Raw genomic sequence first — 16635 nt, forward strand, 5'->3', positions numbered from 1 at the left:
TTCGCTCAGATAGCCTTTGCCTTTGGGGCATTTACTACCTTTGTTTTTCAGAGGGACTTCCCTCGTATTTTTCGGACATAACTTTACACACTTTTTTACTGTTGATCGCCTCTATCCAGGGTGTCTCACCAAACTTTGCCACCTCATATACTATATTTCAGAAATGAAACAAAATGTGAAAATGCAGTTGCCCCGGGATGAAACTATGTCAGTGACTCACACAATGAGCAGGATCGCACTATCTCTATAAGTAACCAAATATCACTTTCAACACAAAGCTACGTTTTTTTAAAAAGACAATGTATGTTTTTTCCGCCAAAATAAAAACTGGAGGTATAGTTAATGATGGAAAACTTGGTTTTAGTGCTCTGAACCATATGCCGTTTGGAATACTTTAAATAATGGAAACCATGCCACAGTTTCTGCCGTTAATCTTTAATACCGTAGTGCGGGTTGCATGCACTGTCCTGAAGACTATTGTGGGCCGCCCGAGCTCAACAAATTACGACAGAAACTGTGGTGTCGTTGCCATCGTTTAAAGTCTCCCTATTTCAGAAAATATGAGGTTCTATGAGGTTCAGAACAGTGAAAACAAGTCTGTAGTCACTACCTGTGCCTCTAGCTTTCATCCCCGTAGAAAAAAGGTACACGTGCCATATAAAAAGAAACGCAACTTTGTGTTGAAAGTGCTGTTTGTTTACGTTTATGAATTGTACATTCCTGCTCATTGTGTGAGCCCCTGGTGCATCCCTAGCCCATTGCCTTTTTTTACATTTTGTTTCGTTTAGGAAATTCTGTATATGAGGTGGCAGAGTTAGGTGGGACACCCTGTATATGATACAATTAATGTATACGAAAATTATCATTCATTACATAATTCAGCTACATATTCAGGCAAAAAAGTTCAAAAATCGTAAAATATTTTCTAAATGTTTAGTATAATTGTTGCACTAAATCTGACTAAAAGGCGTGCCAAACTTAGTTCGTTTTTTACAGCCGTTATATATAGGAAAATGTCCTTCCAGGTGCTTCAGATCTGATATTTCCTCTGCCATTGTACGAAGTTGGCAACAATGTGGCAGACCACAAGAGTAAAAAAACAATCCATTTCCTCCTACCTATCCATAGTGAACCATCAGAATGGCGTCCACGCAAGACAATCGTTACAACAAATGTGCTATAACGGAATCATTGCTTGCGGAAATAGAAACCACCGTGAGCATCCATAAAAGTTTGTGTGCAATGTGTGGTAATGAAGTTGATAGTACTGTTGGGTGATGTGTAAAGACAATCAGAGCGCCAGGGAAGCTCCCGACGAGTTGTATCGCGCGTATGCCATATTTCGTGCATCGCAACTCCACAGTTGGCTCTGCAGCTATCGGTGAGCATTGGAAGTACAAGGGTAATGGATGGACCTCTTAGGTATCCAAAGGTATGCTCAAGCAGGGTGCCATAAATCGTCACAGCAGACCTCAAGATTCAGAGAAAATCCATTTCATTTGAATTATTGTAGCAGTTTGAGGCCAATGGAGAGGTCTTTCTGTCGCGGATCGTTAGGTGAGACGAAATGTGGGTCCATCACTTTGAGACGGAAATAAAAAGTCAGTCATTAGATTCACGGTAGCTCCCTCTGCTAGTAAAGCCATAATGACATCTTTTTGGATACTGGTGAAATGATTCTCGTGGATTTGTTGAAAAAACGGCGAACGTTAATTCAGAGACATATGAGAAAAATCGGAAGAAACTCAACAACCATTTGCGGCGTGTTCTGTCTAATGGCATTCAAAATAAATCTAGCTACAACGCGACAGTGCGCGCTCACACACAAGTCTCAGAACCTGGGAACATACGTTGGACATTACGGCCTCATCTACACTGCAGCCATGATGTGACGCCCTGGGGCTTCCATGTTTGGGCCGTTTAACAATTCTTTACATCAGACACTATCTGAAGATGATCAGAGCTAATTCATACAGTGAAAAAGTGGATACGAGCAGAGGAAAACAGATTTTACCAATAGAGAATACATGCAGAATATATTCTCTTACACAATGACTGCATAAAGCCATAGAACGTGACGGAGATTATGTAGAAAAATAGTACAAATAAAAGAAATGACTGATGTCACCAAATTCTAACTCTGAGAAAAAGAATACGGGGCACTGAACGACCTCGTATGTAACTCCAGATTCAGTTCCATGACCTCGCCCACAGCAAGTGCGAGTCCATTATGGTGATTGTGACACTTGTGCACTATTTTGAGATAACAAGCGAGATTCAGAATATTCATATGACAACAACTGACACGGCGAGCTGGTAGGCCCTGCTGAAGTCACATAGCGATTGTCGCTGACAAAGTGGTTGTCGGTAGATGCACGACGTGAACCGTCGTTTTTATCACAGATCTTCAGACAATGGTTATCTTACTATGGCTTCTACAATGAGTACACGGATATGGATTTCACCCTATCTACTTTTGTCAGGAGGCCTGATGACGATGTGATGTGACATCGAAATCGTTAACCTAATAAAGAGTTTAATATTTGCAAATGGAGACGTACTGCTGTTTACTTCAAACTGACCAGTCGACTTCGAAACCACTATTTTCTACAAATATGGGCATACATACCGCTGTGCTACAGAAACTAACGAGTATTGGGGGAATGAAGTCTGCGACGGGCAGTTTACATTACGCTGTTTTCAATTCCAGCGAGTTGTCAGTGATTCAGGATTGTCATCAATCTGTGCAACAGTATTGCAAATAATAGCTAGTTTTGTGAACTGAGCAGTGCGTATAGGACAAGGTAGAGCTGTCCTCAGCCTGAAGGTTGAACGCTGCTGTGCGTGAAAACGGAGGATCCCCCTAAGGTTGGTGTGCTTCTCTGCCGACCAGTTGTGGAGAGAGACCTGCTGTTTGTGAACTACGACGAACCACGGTGTGCTTGCAGGAGAGTAGAAGAATTGGAAATTTGTAGTAATTACTATGGGACCAAACTGCTAAGGTCATCGGTCCCTAAGCTTACACACTACGTAATCTAACTCAAACTACCTTACGCTAAGGAAAACACACACACCGATGTGCGAGGGAGGACTCGAACCTCCGACGGCCGGCCGGAGTGGTCGAGCGGTTCTAGGCGCTACAGTCTGGAACCGCGCGACCGCTACGGTCGCAGGTTCGAATCCTGCCTCGGGCATGGATGTGTGTGATGTCCTTAGGTTAGTTAGGTTTAAGTAGTTCTAAGTTCTAGGGGACTGATGACCTCAGCAGTTAAGACCCATAGTGCTCAGAGCCATTTGAACCATTTGAACCTCCGGCGGTGGGAGACGCGCGAACCGTGACAAGCCGCCTGAGACCACGTGGCTTGCAGGAGATTCACACACAAGAAGTTGCAGTGCTTTATATTCTGTAATGCTTCAATACAACGTCTGTTAGCAAAGACAGTACCGAGGAAGACACATTGTTAAAGTAATTACAATAATTGTATTAGGAGTAAAGAATGTATATAGTTTTAAGCAGATGAGGTTACTCATACCTTCAGCAGACGCAAGGCGAACTGACAAAAGTTTGGTGGCTGCTCACGAATTTTTTTGAGGAACAAAGTCTATCTGTTATGGATGTGGAACACTGCGACTTAGATGAATAAATGTTTTCACAAGCACGGCTACCAGTCGGCTAGTGCGATCACAGAATTTTTATTTTCCCATTACTGGTTTGACATCGTCTGACCCGTCATCAGATGGTATAGTTTCTTTTATTCCTTCATAGCATTCTGGATGTCGTTTCGTAGAGTTCTTTCATTCTGTAGGATTACTGCTGGAGCACATATCACTTTGGAAAACATTAATTTTGTTCACAACTTACGTTAGTTGTAAAACACTACACACACTTCGTCGCAGGTGACAACTCCCATGTGCTTGTGTCGTCTCGCACTTTGGCATAACAGTGAAAACGAGAGAGACGAAACTCAGGCAGCTTACCCGTAACAAACAAAAGACCGTGGCATTCCGTCTTACGGTGATAAACCAAAACTTTCATGAAACCATAGTTTTCGTCAAATTGGCTCATTTGAATGGCAGAAATGTTTTACAATGCCATATTTTTAAGGGACCAAAGGTGTTCATTAAAAGAATATCCAGTGTCAACTTATTGCATTGTTCTTTTTGACGCATTTGTCCCATGTCCGTTAACTTTTTTGTTAGTGCAGTACCCAGTATGTTAATTTATGATATTTAGTATGAGCTAAATGAAACAAGGAATTTAAAATTAAATCTTTCGTTTCAGAATCTGAGCTGTGTTCACCGTACAACAGCATCAGCCGTTGGATTCATGTGAGTATCCAGGAATTGAATAAATTCTGTTTTACATCATTGTTTCGTTAACACCCTGCGATATCTGTCTGATAATTTAAGAACTAATTTTCTTGAAGGAAACTCAACAACCGAAATCTTTTCTTAAACAACTCTAGCGTTTCGAAACCTATTATTGAACATTAATCATTATAAATTTTTACGAATAACGCTGCCTAGATTGCTGAAATGATCTAAACGGCAACATTCGAAACAAAAGGTATACTGAAAGTAATGATTGTTAATATTTCAAGTGAGGGATAACTTACTTGCTTTGAAATAAAAAAGCAAGGCCAGCTTGTGAGTCTGGGAAGAGGTTTCGAGCTGGTCACTCTGATTTTTCAATACTTTAGAGCGGTGTGACCGATCGTTTTTATTTTTTTATTTTTGAACCAAGGACCGCTTTTTTTTATTCCCGACCGAGATTCGAACTCGGGACCTTTGCCTTTCGCGGGCAAGTGCTCTACCAACTTTTTTTTATGACAGACGCTCTATCCATCTTTTTTTCTTCTTTTTTTATATATATTTTTTATTTTTTTCCAGACTGAAGCGCTTTTTTTAGCGCTCTACCAACTTTTTTTTTTTAATAAAGAAAGAAAATTACCTCTTCCACTTCAGGCGTTGGCCCCTATCACCCATACTACCCCCAAAAACCTATCTAGCCTATAAACAAAAACAAAGCTAGTGCCACCGCCACTTTCATCCTAAAGCTAACTAGGACGGCCGTTCGCCGCCACTTCAGGTTCCGCCAACGAACAAAAATTAAATATGCCTCTGAACTTTGTATAAAAAAATAAAATAAAAGGAGAAAGGAAAGGGTATAATACTTTATTAAATTTTATTTGTTGTTCATTTTGTTCTTTTTTTGTTCTTGTGTATTTATTTGGATTCGAACGCAGGTCTCCTGTCCACGTCTTAATATTTTTTTTTATATATCAATGTGCGAACAGTCACAGTTAACTAAGCCTGGAAAACTAAAACAGAATGAAGACGCCATCGAAGATATGAAACATAAATAGCATGAAAAGAAAGCTACCACGTCGTAGTGAGGCTTCCCAGCGACTGCGCCCACTGATAAGATTGTTCAATATATGGTCGTTTGCAGTTCGTTCTGACCTCATCTGCCACTGCCTGGAACATTCCAGCTACACGGCGGCCTGTGAAAGGCACTTCATAAGTAGTTTGCGAAGCACTGTCGATATCTGGTATGCCCAGAAATAGCATGATGTCTTTCTTGCAAATAGAGCCAGAAGTCAAGGAAATCCTTGTGTCCGTCACGACAGAGGTAATGGACTGCATGTCAACGTATCCAGGTGACAGAGTTGGTTCGAGTCTTGGGGTAAAATGTCTCATCCGGAAACAATAAAGTGCGTGCAGATATATGCTCCGGCCTAACTCGCAAGAGATAAGCCAGCATCTGCCGCACTAGGTGCCAAACCGATTCCGCCTCTCCACAGCTGAGCCCGCATCTCGTGGTCGTGCGGTAGCGTTCTCGCTTCCCACGCCCGGGTTCCCGGGTTCGATTCCCGGCGGGGTCAGGGATTTTCTCTGCCTCGTGATGGCTGGGTGTTGTGTGCTGTCCTTAGGTTAGTTAGGTTTAAGTAGTTCTAAGTTCTAGGGGACTTATGACCACAGCAGTTGAGTCCCATAGTGCTCAGAGCCATTTGAACCATTTTTTTTCTCCACAGCTGAGGCGGTGCTCGTCAGAATCTACTGTATTACAACCCACACAATTAGGAGATTCTGCCATGCGAATATTGTAGAGACGTTCTTGCGTCACGAGCTTCCCATTAACGACGACGTACCATTGAGAAACAACATCGGAATCAAGCATGGCATCGTGTACAGTCTTCCACACCACGCGCCACCGTACGTCAGGATATTTTAGTTCGACCACATTTAGGGGGCGGCGTTGCAGCATGTCATGATATAGGCGTCGAGTTGTGGCCATTTGTGGTGTCGTGAGCGCGACACTGCAATAACTTTGTTCTAAATAGGAACGTCCTATATAAAAGAGGGGCGCTGGGATGTCCTGTAGTGGCACCGGCGCTCTTAGTGAAGCAGGGCATAGCGCCGTCAGAAGCAGACTCGTGAGGCTCGTAGGACAACGGCGCAGCAGACATAAATGTGAGCTAACATAGAGGGCAATGGCCCTATCATGGACGTTAACTAGGCCGAGACCACCTTTTTCCTTGGGGAGGGTAAGAGATACGTATCTGATCTTCAGTAACATACCAGCGGTGACGAAGTATCCCAGCGCCGCCATAATGCTACGAGCCAAGGGCTTCGGAATGGGTAGCGTTTGGGCGACATGCGGTATGCGGGACGCAAGGTATACATTGGCATAATACGCCCGCTGAACGATGTTGAGGGATCGCAAGCGCTGATTTGCAATTCCGGCCCTAATTTGGTTAAGAAGGTGTCGATAATTGAGCGTCGTCGCACGTCGCATGTCGTTCATGAAATCTAAGCCCAAGCAGCGTACAGTATCACTGAAGCGTAATGGGGCAATGTGTTCCTGCGGTAGCCCAATCCCGATGCTCAAGGCGACGGACTTGTCAACGTTGATTTGGCTACCAGAAGCTGTACCGTAGGTTTCAATCCAGTCCAAAGCCGCGGCCATATCGTCAGCTCCTCGTATGACGATCATCAAATCATCCGCATATGCGGTGCAGCGATAGATGGAGCCGCCGAACTGTATCCCAGTGAGCCTGTCTCGGAGACCACACAACAAGGGTTCTAAGGCCAATGCAAATAACAATGTTGATAATGGACATCCCTGTCGTACTGATCGGCGGATCGGCATGGGTGCCGTCAGTCTTCCATTGACAAGAACTCGAGAAGTTGCACCATGTAGTAGGCGTGTCAACACTGTGATAAAGGGGCCGGGGTATTCCATGCGCCGTAGAACGGCCGTGAGGAAAGTGTGGCCCACACGGTCAAAAGCCTGGCTAAAGTCGATAGACGCGAGGGCTGCCGGCAAACGTCTCACTCGTGCAAGGGAGATGAGATCTCTGTAACGACATAACGCAGTTCTGATGTTGTTGGGTCCCCCCAAGGACGTCTGATCGCCGGACAAGACGTGCAATAGTGTGCCGCGAATACGTTCCGATAGCAGCCTCTAAAAGATCTTGAAGTCGCTGTTCAATAACGTTAAGGGACGAAAGTCGCGGACATGATTCCGTCCCTTCGGCTTATGGATGGGGACAATCATACCTTCCAAGAATGGTGCAGGCAATGTTATACCCGGGGACATCAATTCCTGGCAAATTTCAATCAAACACGGTAGCAACAGTTGTTTAAAGGCTCGATAGAACTCTAATGGTAACCCATCGATTCCTGGTGATTTATGGGGAGCACCTTTACCAATGGCGTCGAGCACTTCCTCTTCTGTCACTTCTCCCAGTAAAGTCGGTACCATGTATGGCGGAACTGTACCGTGGACATGTGCTGAAACGGTGTCTACCGTCGCCATATCAGGGAGCACTGCTGAATAAAGTTGAGCGTAATGCCCATAGAAGGCTTCTGCTATATCTGCTTGTTCTACCACATGTCGACCATCGTCGGTTATCATGTCGGTTACCAGTGCCCTACGGCGCCTCCTGCGTTCTATGAGCACGTGGTGCATAGATGGCCTTTCTGATTGTATCATGTCTGGAGCACGCGACCGTATAACAGCACCTTGTAAATGATGGCGTGCTAAGGAGACGAGCTGCGCTTTCGCGCGATTGACTGTGATCTGCCTGTCAGGTGAGGACTCCATAGCAAGACATTCCCGTAGGACGGTGTAATAAAAGTTTTCCGTGCTCCTCCTCCAAGCCGCTGCTTCCCGGCCGTAAGCCATGAAGGTGCGTCTAAGAGCAGGCTTCGCACATTCAATCCACCAACTGAGGGTCGATCGGTAACGACCACGACGCCGTAAGGACGCGTTCCACGACTCTTCGACAGCACCTTTACATGCCGGCTCGTCTAGATGGGCGACGTTCAGTTTCCAGGGGAGCCTACTGCGCCACACACGTGCAGGTTGGAGGGCAATGGTGCAAATATAGGCTGTGTGGTCGGTGAATGCAGTGGGCCAGAGCTCTGCTCCTCTCGTCGCCGTCGAAAGGGTGCTTGTGACGTAAATCTTGTCCAACCGACTTGATGAATGGCTTGTATAATGGGTGTAACCAGGAGCTGGGCCATGGATGTGGCGCCACGTGTCAATCAGGTGGAGGTCACGCACTAGCATTTCCAATTCCGCACACGGGACGTGATGTGGCTGCTGATCAGATGGAGATAATGTACAGTTAAAGTCTCCTCCGATCACCATATCGTCTATGTGGCCCATAAATAGACGCGTATATATCTTCCGAAAAAAAGCGGGCCCGATCTCTCCGTCTCCCTGATCCTGAAGGGGCATATACATTGATGAGTCGTACACCGTTGACAGTTACTGCCATGGCTCTTGCACTCGGTAAGTACAGTACCTCCGTAGCCGCCAAACCGACCCGTAGCAGAACAGCCACACCACAATCGGTAGAAGAGGCGTGGGAGATGTGGGCGGTATATCCGTAGAAGTCAGGGAAACTAGCGACACATACTTCCTGTAAGAGGGCCACGTCGATGTCCGCCGCATCAAGCATGCGTTGTAGCATTGTCAGTTTGTGTGGTGCCCTTATCGCGTTGATATTGATTGTGGCAAGGCGAAAGGTGTGCTGCCTAGCCTCTTCACCTAGGGTAGACGCCATGGCAATAAAAGCTAACCGCAAGAGATGCCGGACCCACCAAACCCGTTACAAATTATGAGTCTTTCACGCTAGGAGTGGCATCCCCAATGCCGCCCCCTCCCCTGTCACCCGTGCCCTCTTCAGGAAGTTCCTCAACATCGTCCGACCACAGTGGGTGCAACACGATGCTGTGTAGGTGATCGGCACCTAAATCTCTCTCACGTACGTCGTCTTTGGTAGAGGTAGACGGAGCGCCATCCATCGACGCGACCTGCCGCGTTTGTGGTGCAAGAAGTAACTGGGCACTCGTAGTATGGGCAAGTGAACCGTCTACACCACTTAGATCCTCAGCAGGCGCAGCATCCATGCTGTCTGATGAGATGTCACCTTCTTGACCGGCCGTGTGTAGGAGGCAATCGTCAGAAGGGGTCCGCCGACGTCGCTTGCGTCGTCGGGGCGAACGTTGCTTTCGAACGTGGACATCCGTATCCGAATGTGGGAGGCAATCCAGCATCGTATCACCTTCCGCTAGGAAAGCCGCGGTCGGGACAATGTTCGCGTCCACGTCCATCGCGTTCTGAATGTTATGTTGCGTCTGGAGTCCGTGGGACTGTTGCTGCTGTTGTTGCTGTGGAGGGGGCGACAGATGGTTTGGCACCGAGGGTCCTTCCTCTTCCTCCCTTGGTACTTCTGGCGTCGATGGATGTGTCTGATCGCCCGTTTCGTCCTCAACTATGGTGCGCATCGTCGTCTGAGCGTACGTGAGGGGCAGGATTGTCGTCCCCGTCGGGGAAACGGAGTCTCCCACTGGTATCTGCGTAATTCTACGTTGTAAGCAGCTCGATCGAACATGGCCTTCCTGCCCACATCCGGAACAGGTACGCGGTTGACCGTCGTACATGATGATTGCACGACAGCCACCGATGTTCAAATAGGACGGCACATGTTTCTTGAGCTCAAGTTTAATTTGGCGCACACCGTTGTAGACCTTATACGTCGAGAAAGTTTGCCACTTTTCTGCAACGTGGCTGATAACATTGCCATATGGTCGGAAGGCGTTCTTGACAACTTCCTCTGGGACCTCGAAGGGGAGCTCAAAAACTCTTACAGTCCTTAGGCCCTTGCCTGCATGATCCACCGTCACTGCACCGATATGCCCGTCAGAATGTTTGAATTGGAGAGAGTTCGAGTATTTAGAAACCACTGTCGCGCAGACCTCTGCACTGGTCATTTTAACATAAACCACGCTCGCCGTTATAGAAAAATGTATTCCGACGACAGTCGCCGGATCTAAACGTAGATCGTCGCGAATGAACTGTTCTATTTCATAGGCTCGAGGACGCGCGTGATCTGGTTGGAAAGTAACTTTGATCGTATCGTGGCGCCGTGTGTGTGCCATAATCGCACTGAACTTGGAACAAATACAACTCGCGCCGCGAGAAGGTAAACACAAGCAAGCGCTCACGGTCGCGCACGGCCGGGCGCAGCGGACGTCCTCGCCCCACCGCAGCCGAAAGCAGACTGACCGTTCGTACGTGCGATGTCCGGCTGCAGTCCAGGTGGAGAGTGCACATCACAGCACTGGAAAAGACAGCTGGAGCGCTCGTCCAAATATTGGGGAGAAAGTGATAAACAACAATTCGCCTGTATACCCAGAAGCACGTCATTAATTAAAACTACTAGTTTCACGTCATGCTCCTCTTAACTGAGGATGTCACGAAAAAGTTATAGACAGAGAACGTATTTTTGAAGCCCAATGTGCAACGTGTAAACGAATAGACTACAAAGCGCGTAAAAATTTCTACAGAGGTCGCAGAAATCTATTGAGAGAGAGAGCTAACCAAATAAAAAAAAGAGATTGTGGGAATAAAGTACAAACTGCAGTCATAAAGCAGCAGGAGTTCTATGAGAAGTTTATGGCACCTTCTAAAGAGGGTGAGGTATCTGTGCAACCAATCATTGTGAACCACGAAACGGCACTCTATTTATCTGCAAAGCTGAGTATGAGGATCCGAGCAACCCGCTGCTGTCACGGCGTAAGTTCTCCCTCGCCGAGAGACCTGTGGCAGTACGACAAGTAAACCACACCTCGGTATGATGGAACACTGCTAACGCGACAACTGCAGCAGAGGCTGTGAACGGAGGGTTATTTTCCACGCCAGGGCACCGGCACAGCGGCACACAAGTGCTCTGGAATAATTAAATGGCACATTCCTGTCCAATAATGTAATTTAAACGTCCCCGGCAACTCACCACTGAAACGGCAGGGAGCGGGTTGGCAAGTGCTTTTGAGCCGAACCCAGTGAAAATTAAAAGAAAAATTGCCATTAAATAACACTGATATAATAATTTTTCAGATCTAGTGTGCAACACTGACACGATCAGAAAACAGGCAAAAGAAAAGAAAACTTTCATAAATGTAATCCTTGCCCAAATAAAAACGTAATATCATAACTTCTGCAATAAATATGACTAAGAAATATTCACAATGTAATATATGTACTTTAAAATACACTAAATTACAGTAATATCCGTATACATGAGGCAGGTGCCAGAATAGTTTTAAATTTATGTTACATGTTTTCTTCTAAAGAGTCTGTGGTCGAAATGCTACGAATGTTTAGTACCGGCAAACAGCCTGGAAAATTTCTTAACAAGCAAGGTCGTTTATATTGTGGTTGAAGTCCCCTTGGATATACCAAAGAAACAGTATTAAGACTTTCACCAAAGACGGTAAACATAGAAAGAACGTACCAGAACAACTTCTATATAACACAAGAGGCAATAAAAAGAAAACAAATCTTAAAACATTATTCTGGTAAATGAAATTAATACACAACTACAACAGCTCGTGGTCGTGCGGTAGCGTTCTCGCTTTCCGCGCCCGGGTTCCCGGGTTCGATTCCCGGCGGGGTCAGGGATTTTCTCTGCCTCGTGATGACTGGGTGTTGTGTGATTTCCTTAGGTTAGTTAGGTTTAAGTAGTTCTAAGTTCTAGGGGACTGATGACCTTAGATGTTAAGTCCCATAGTGCTCAGTCATTTGAACCATTTGAACAAAATTTCATAGAAAAAAAGCAACAGTTTTAGTCTAACGGAAAACAGCAGCGGCCCCAATTATTATTTTAGCAACTGTTTAAATATTCATTATCTTTCGGCTAACTATCTTTTGGCAGAATAATTTCTAATTATAGCCCACGGTCGAAATTTGTACGCAGCCACACATGACCTTAAATATAGAATAATTGAAACTATTACAGATGCGTTCTTATATTCTAAGGCAGCTTTTCAGACACACAAACCTATATGTGATCAATTGCGAAGGCGAAACTTCAAGCAAACCTTATAAATTTCAAGTTATGTTTATCAAAAATTTTGACTTCAAAAAAATGGTTCAAATGGCTCTGAGCACTATGGGACTTAACATCTTAGGTCATCAGTCCCCTAGAACTTAGAACTACTTAAACCTAACTAACCTAAGGACATCACACACATCCATGCCCGAGGCAGGATTCGAACCTGCGACCGTAGCAGTCGCGCGGTTCCGGACTGAGCGCCTAGAACCGCGAGACCACCGAGCCGGGTTTATGACTTCGCCAGAAATTTTAATACAGCAAACTCTTCAGGTAACTCGATAGTTTAATTAGTTTGCCACAAATATTATTAATTAATATTATTATTTTATTTTACTAAAGTAAGTTTATAAAATTTGCGTATGTTTAACATAGGATGGCAGTGACAAGATCCACGAAGAGTCATGCAACAATCTGACCATACCTTCTGAGCATGGACCAATAACGTCCTAATACGAGCCGTATTTGTTAAGCTCAATACATTACACTGATTTGCCAGCAACGACTCAGTAAGCTCCATGAAGCATGATAAAACACAAATACAATTCTAACCTAAGCTAATCTAATATAATCTAATCTAAACAAAACCACCTGGGTCTGAAACGCAGAATCACATAGTTACTTGCATAGTACACGACAAGTAATTAAAAAAATTCCTTCAACAAATAACAGAGACGAGCGAAACTACAAATAAGCTAATCGCTAATCTTGCAGAGTTGCAACTGGATACCAGCGAGACTGACTAAGCTTGCAGGCATTCCATCAATAATACTAATGATAACAATAATAATAATAATGGTAATCCATATGATTTCGGCGCTTGTCGCCAGTACAGAACGTGGGCGGAATGAGACAGAACGGGCATGCAGCGGTCACCACTTAATGGACAATGTCTGCAAAACTTCAAACGCATACAAGCAGAATGGCGAAGATCAACCAAGCAATTGCTCACCATTACAATCCGTTATTTTGCAGTGACGTTGTTCCAGTATTGGCCTGGAGGTCCCCACACGGCATTCAACCTGCCTCGTCTGGGCGACTCTCCCATGCACTACCTATGCTATTCCTCACAAAGCTGTTCTACAGTGAGCACCGCTCTCTAGGAAGTCGGAAGTTCATTCTGATAGAAGCGGCTAATAAGGGTCGATGCTAATGCGGCAAGGACTGCTGGTGCCACCCCTTCAAGAGGGTCTGTGTACGATTTATTCACGCTGTGTTTCATCAAGTGAGATGAACTTCTGGTGAGGTTGTCTCTTGGTCGCCTGTCGTAATAAAAGGCGCTCACATCGAGATTCCTATAAAAAGATATTTTATTTTTTGTAGTATGTGGCGTCCTCGTCCCCTTGTTGACTTCTGGTAAGGCTTGAAAACCTTTGAGGCAGCTTCTGCACCAGTGAACAGCCGGGAGAGATGCCATTACTTGTACCGCGTATCGGCGCCTCTCTCAGATCACTATTATTGACTTTACTTGCACCGGCGGACTTTTATAACGATGGTCACCTCTCGTAGTACTTAAGGATAACGAAAAGGAATTGGTAAATATAGGTGATAAATGACCATGGAATACCTCCTAACATCGTGTCGGACCTCCTCCTGCCCAACGTAATGCACCAACTCGATGTGCCATGAACTCAACAAGTCTTTGGAAGTTCCCTACAAAAATATTGAGCCATGCTGCCTCTATAGCGGTCGATAATTGTCAATGTTGCCAGTGCAGGATTTTGTGCACGAACAGACCTCCCGGTTGTGTCCCGTAAAATGTTCAATGGGATACATGTCGGGTGACCTGCGCGGCCAGATCATTCACTCAGATTTTCCAGTATGTTCTTCAAACCAATCGCAAACAATTTTGGCCTGGTGACACGGCGCATTGCCGTCCATAAAAATTCTATCGTTATTTGGGATCATGAAGTCCACGAATACTTGCAAAAGGCTTCCAGTCAACGATCGGTTCAGCTGGACCAGAGGATCCAGTCCATTCCAAGTAAACACGGCCCACACCATTTTGGAGTTACCACCAACTTGCACAGTGCCTTGTTGACAACTTGGTTCCATGGCTTCGTGCGTCTTCAACACATTCGAACCCTACCAGCAGCTCTTACCAACTGAAATCAGGACTCTTCTACCAGGCCACGATTTTCCAGTCGTCTAACGTCCAACCGATACGGTCGCGAGTTCGGGAGAGGCGCTGATGTAGTGCTGTTAGCAAAGGCACTCGCATCGGTGGTTTACTGCCATAAAACATAAACATCAAATTGGCAGTACTGCTGTGACGGATAAGTTCGTCGTACGTCCAACATCGATTTCTGCAGTTATTTCACTCAGTGTTCCTTGTCTGTTAGCACTGACAACTCTATGCAAATGCCGCTGGTCTCGGTCGTTCAGTGAAGGTCGTCGGCCGCTGCATTGTCCATGTTGAGAGATAATGCCTGAAATTTGGTACTCTCAGCACACTCTTCATACTGTGGATCTCAAAATATTGAATTCCCGAACGTTTCCCTTATTGAGTGTGCAATGTGTCTAGCGCTTACTACCGTTCCCTGTTCAGTCTGTCAATTTCCGTCAGGTGTCCATAACCATGTCGGAAACCTTTTCACAGGAATCACCTCAGTACAAATAACACCCCCCCAATCTACCGGCCTTTTATAGCTTGTTTGCGTGATACTACCGCCTTCTGTATATGTGCATGTCGCTATCCCATGACTTTTGTCACCTCATTCCAAACCCCATCCACAGGCCCATCAATACCGACCACTAGCCGTATCCTTCACCAGTGGCGTCATTTGGGTATGATATGGATGCACATGGGGTCTGCACACTGCTCTCCCGGATGTTTTCAGTTTTTGTGACTACTCAAACACATAGCTGCTCAGCTGGCATGAGGAGGCTGTGTGCATTCCGTTCCAGTCCCCTCATCAAGGAAAAATCCCTAGCAGTACCGGGAACAGAACCCGGGTCGTCCTCAGGGCAGTCAGCCGTGCAGACCATTCAGTTATGGAGGCAGACTGATTACGTGTAATGACTCATTTATTTGACACGACATAATGGATATTCCCAAACTGTACGTGTTTGTACTTTTAAGTATTCTTAGTAGACACCATCACAGAAGGCTCTGGGCTGTCAGTTACCAGCATAACGATTATTGAAAGCTCACAGCGCTATGGTCCTGAAAGAGAGTTATGATATCTCCATCAGCATGTCTTCTCACTTAGTTACCGTCACGCGAATTTACTTGAAAGCTGTATCAGGAAAACCTAGTAAATACTAGCTAACGCTTGAATCTACCCGCTTAAACCTGTCCTTTTGAGCCCTGTGTTCTAGCCACTGGGATATCAGGCAACTGAGGAAAGCATGATCCGCAAAGAACACCAGCCCAATAGCATCTCTGATCTCTTAGCAGTGAAGTCAGCAACTGCATTCAGCTCTTGACACATCTGAAGGTGGATGGCCAGGTCTGCAGTGTATCTTAAAAAAGACGTTTCAATTTGTAAAAAAAGTCTTATCTAAGTGACACATACAGGGTGTCACAGAAACGCTGCGAAAAACTTTGAGGGGCTATAGAGGGTGTATTGAGGTACGAATAGAAGACAGGAACCCATGTCTGGAAACGTCATCCAATGGCGCTGCAGAGCTTTGAAATTACAGCATCGGCGCCTGTCACAAGGCCACCCCTTTCGCAGCAAATGTGACTTTATTCAGTGATCGCGACTGATTGCCACGATCGCCAGTGTAGAAAGGCCTTGTCTCCTATGAATGCGGTGCTCTTTGCCTCGGTGGATGACGGTTTTGGGCTTCGGTTTTCATCCACAGTTTATTTTTCTCCTCTATACCGAAAAATGTTGAAAATTTGCTGCCGAAGGGATGGCCTAATGCCAAATGGCGGCGCCTATAACTTCGACGATCTCTAGCGTCGTTAGAAGACTTTTCTAGACACGGGTTCCCATCCTTGATTTGTTCCTCAAGGCACTCTTTACAACCGCTCTAAGTTTGTGGGAACATTTCTGGGGCTCCCCATATAATACCAACGATTAACTGACAAATGTTCTGGAAAATTAGAAGACACTCTAAGTATGAAACGGAAGAAGAAAACCTTTATAACTAAACTACCTTCATTTTTCTAAAAAAATAAAGGATATTGAACGAAAGCGAAGACTTCCTCATCTTATGATTCACTTTTGTTTTGGCATTCGATGTACTAAGAGGTGTGTTGTTGAAATCTCTGTTACAG

At 45.3% G+C, this 16635-nt stretch overlaps 1 protein-coding gene across 1 annotated transcript in view; it reads left to right on the plus strand.

Annotated features, from left to right (window-relative positions):
- The window catches only part of LOC126235085 (uncharacterized), a 1179108-nt gene that overhangs the window by 311295 nt on the left and 851178 nt on the right, over positions 1–16635 (plus strand). Inside the window, exon 5 of the mRNA XM_049943819.1 lies at positions 4283–4329. Within this exon, the coding sequence (XP_049799776.1) occupies positions 4283–4329 (47 nt within the window). The remainder of the gene's footprint in view (positions 1–4282; positions 4330–16635) is intronic.

The sequence above is a fragment of the Schistocerca nitens genome, chromosome 2 (assembly GCF_023898315.1).
Source record: "Schistocerca nitens isolate TAMUIC-IGC-003100 chromosome 2, iqSchNite1.1, whole genome shotgun sequence".
In the NCBI taxonomy this organism is placed as follows: Eukaryota; Metazoa; Arthropoda; class Insecta; order Orthoptera; family Acrididae; genus Schistocerca; species Schistocerca nitens.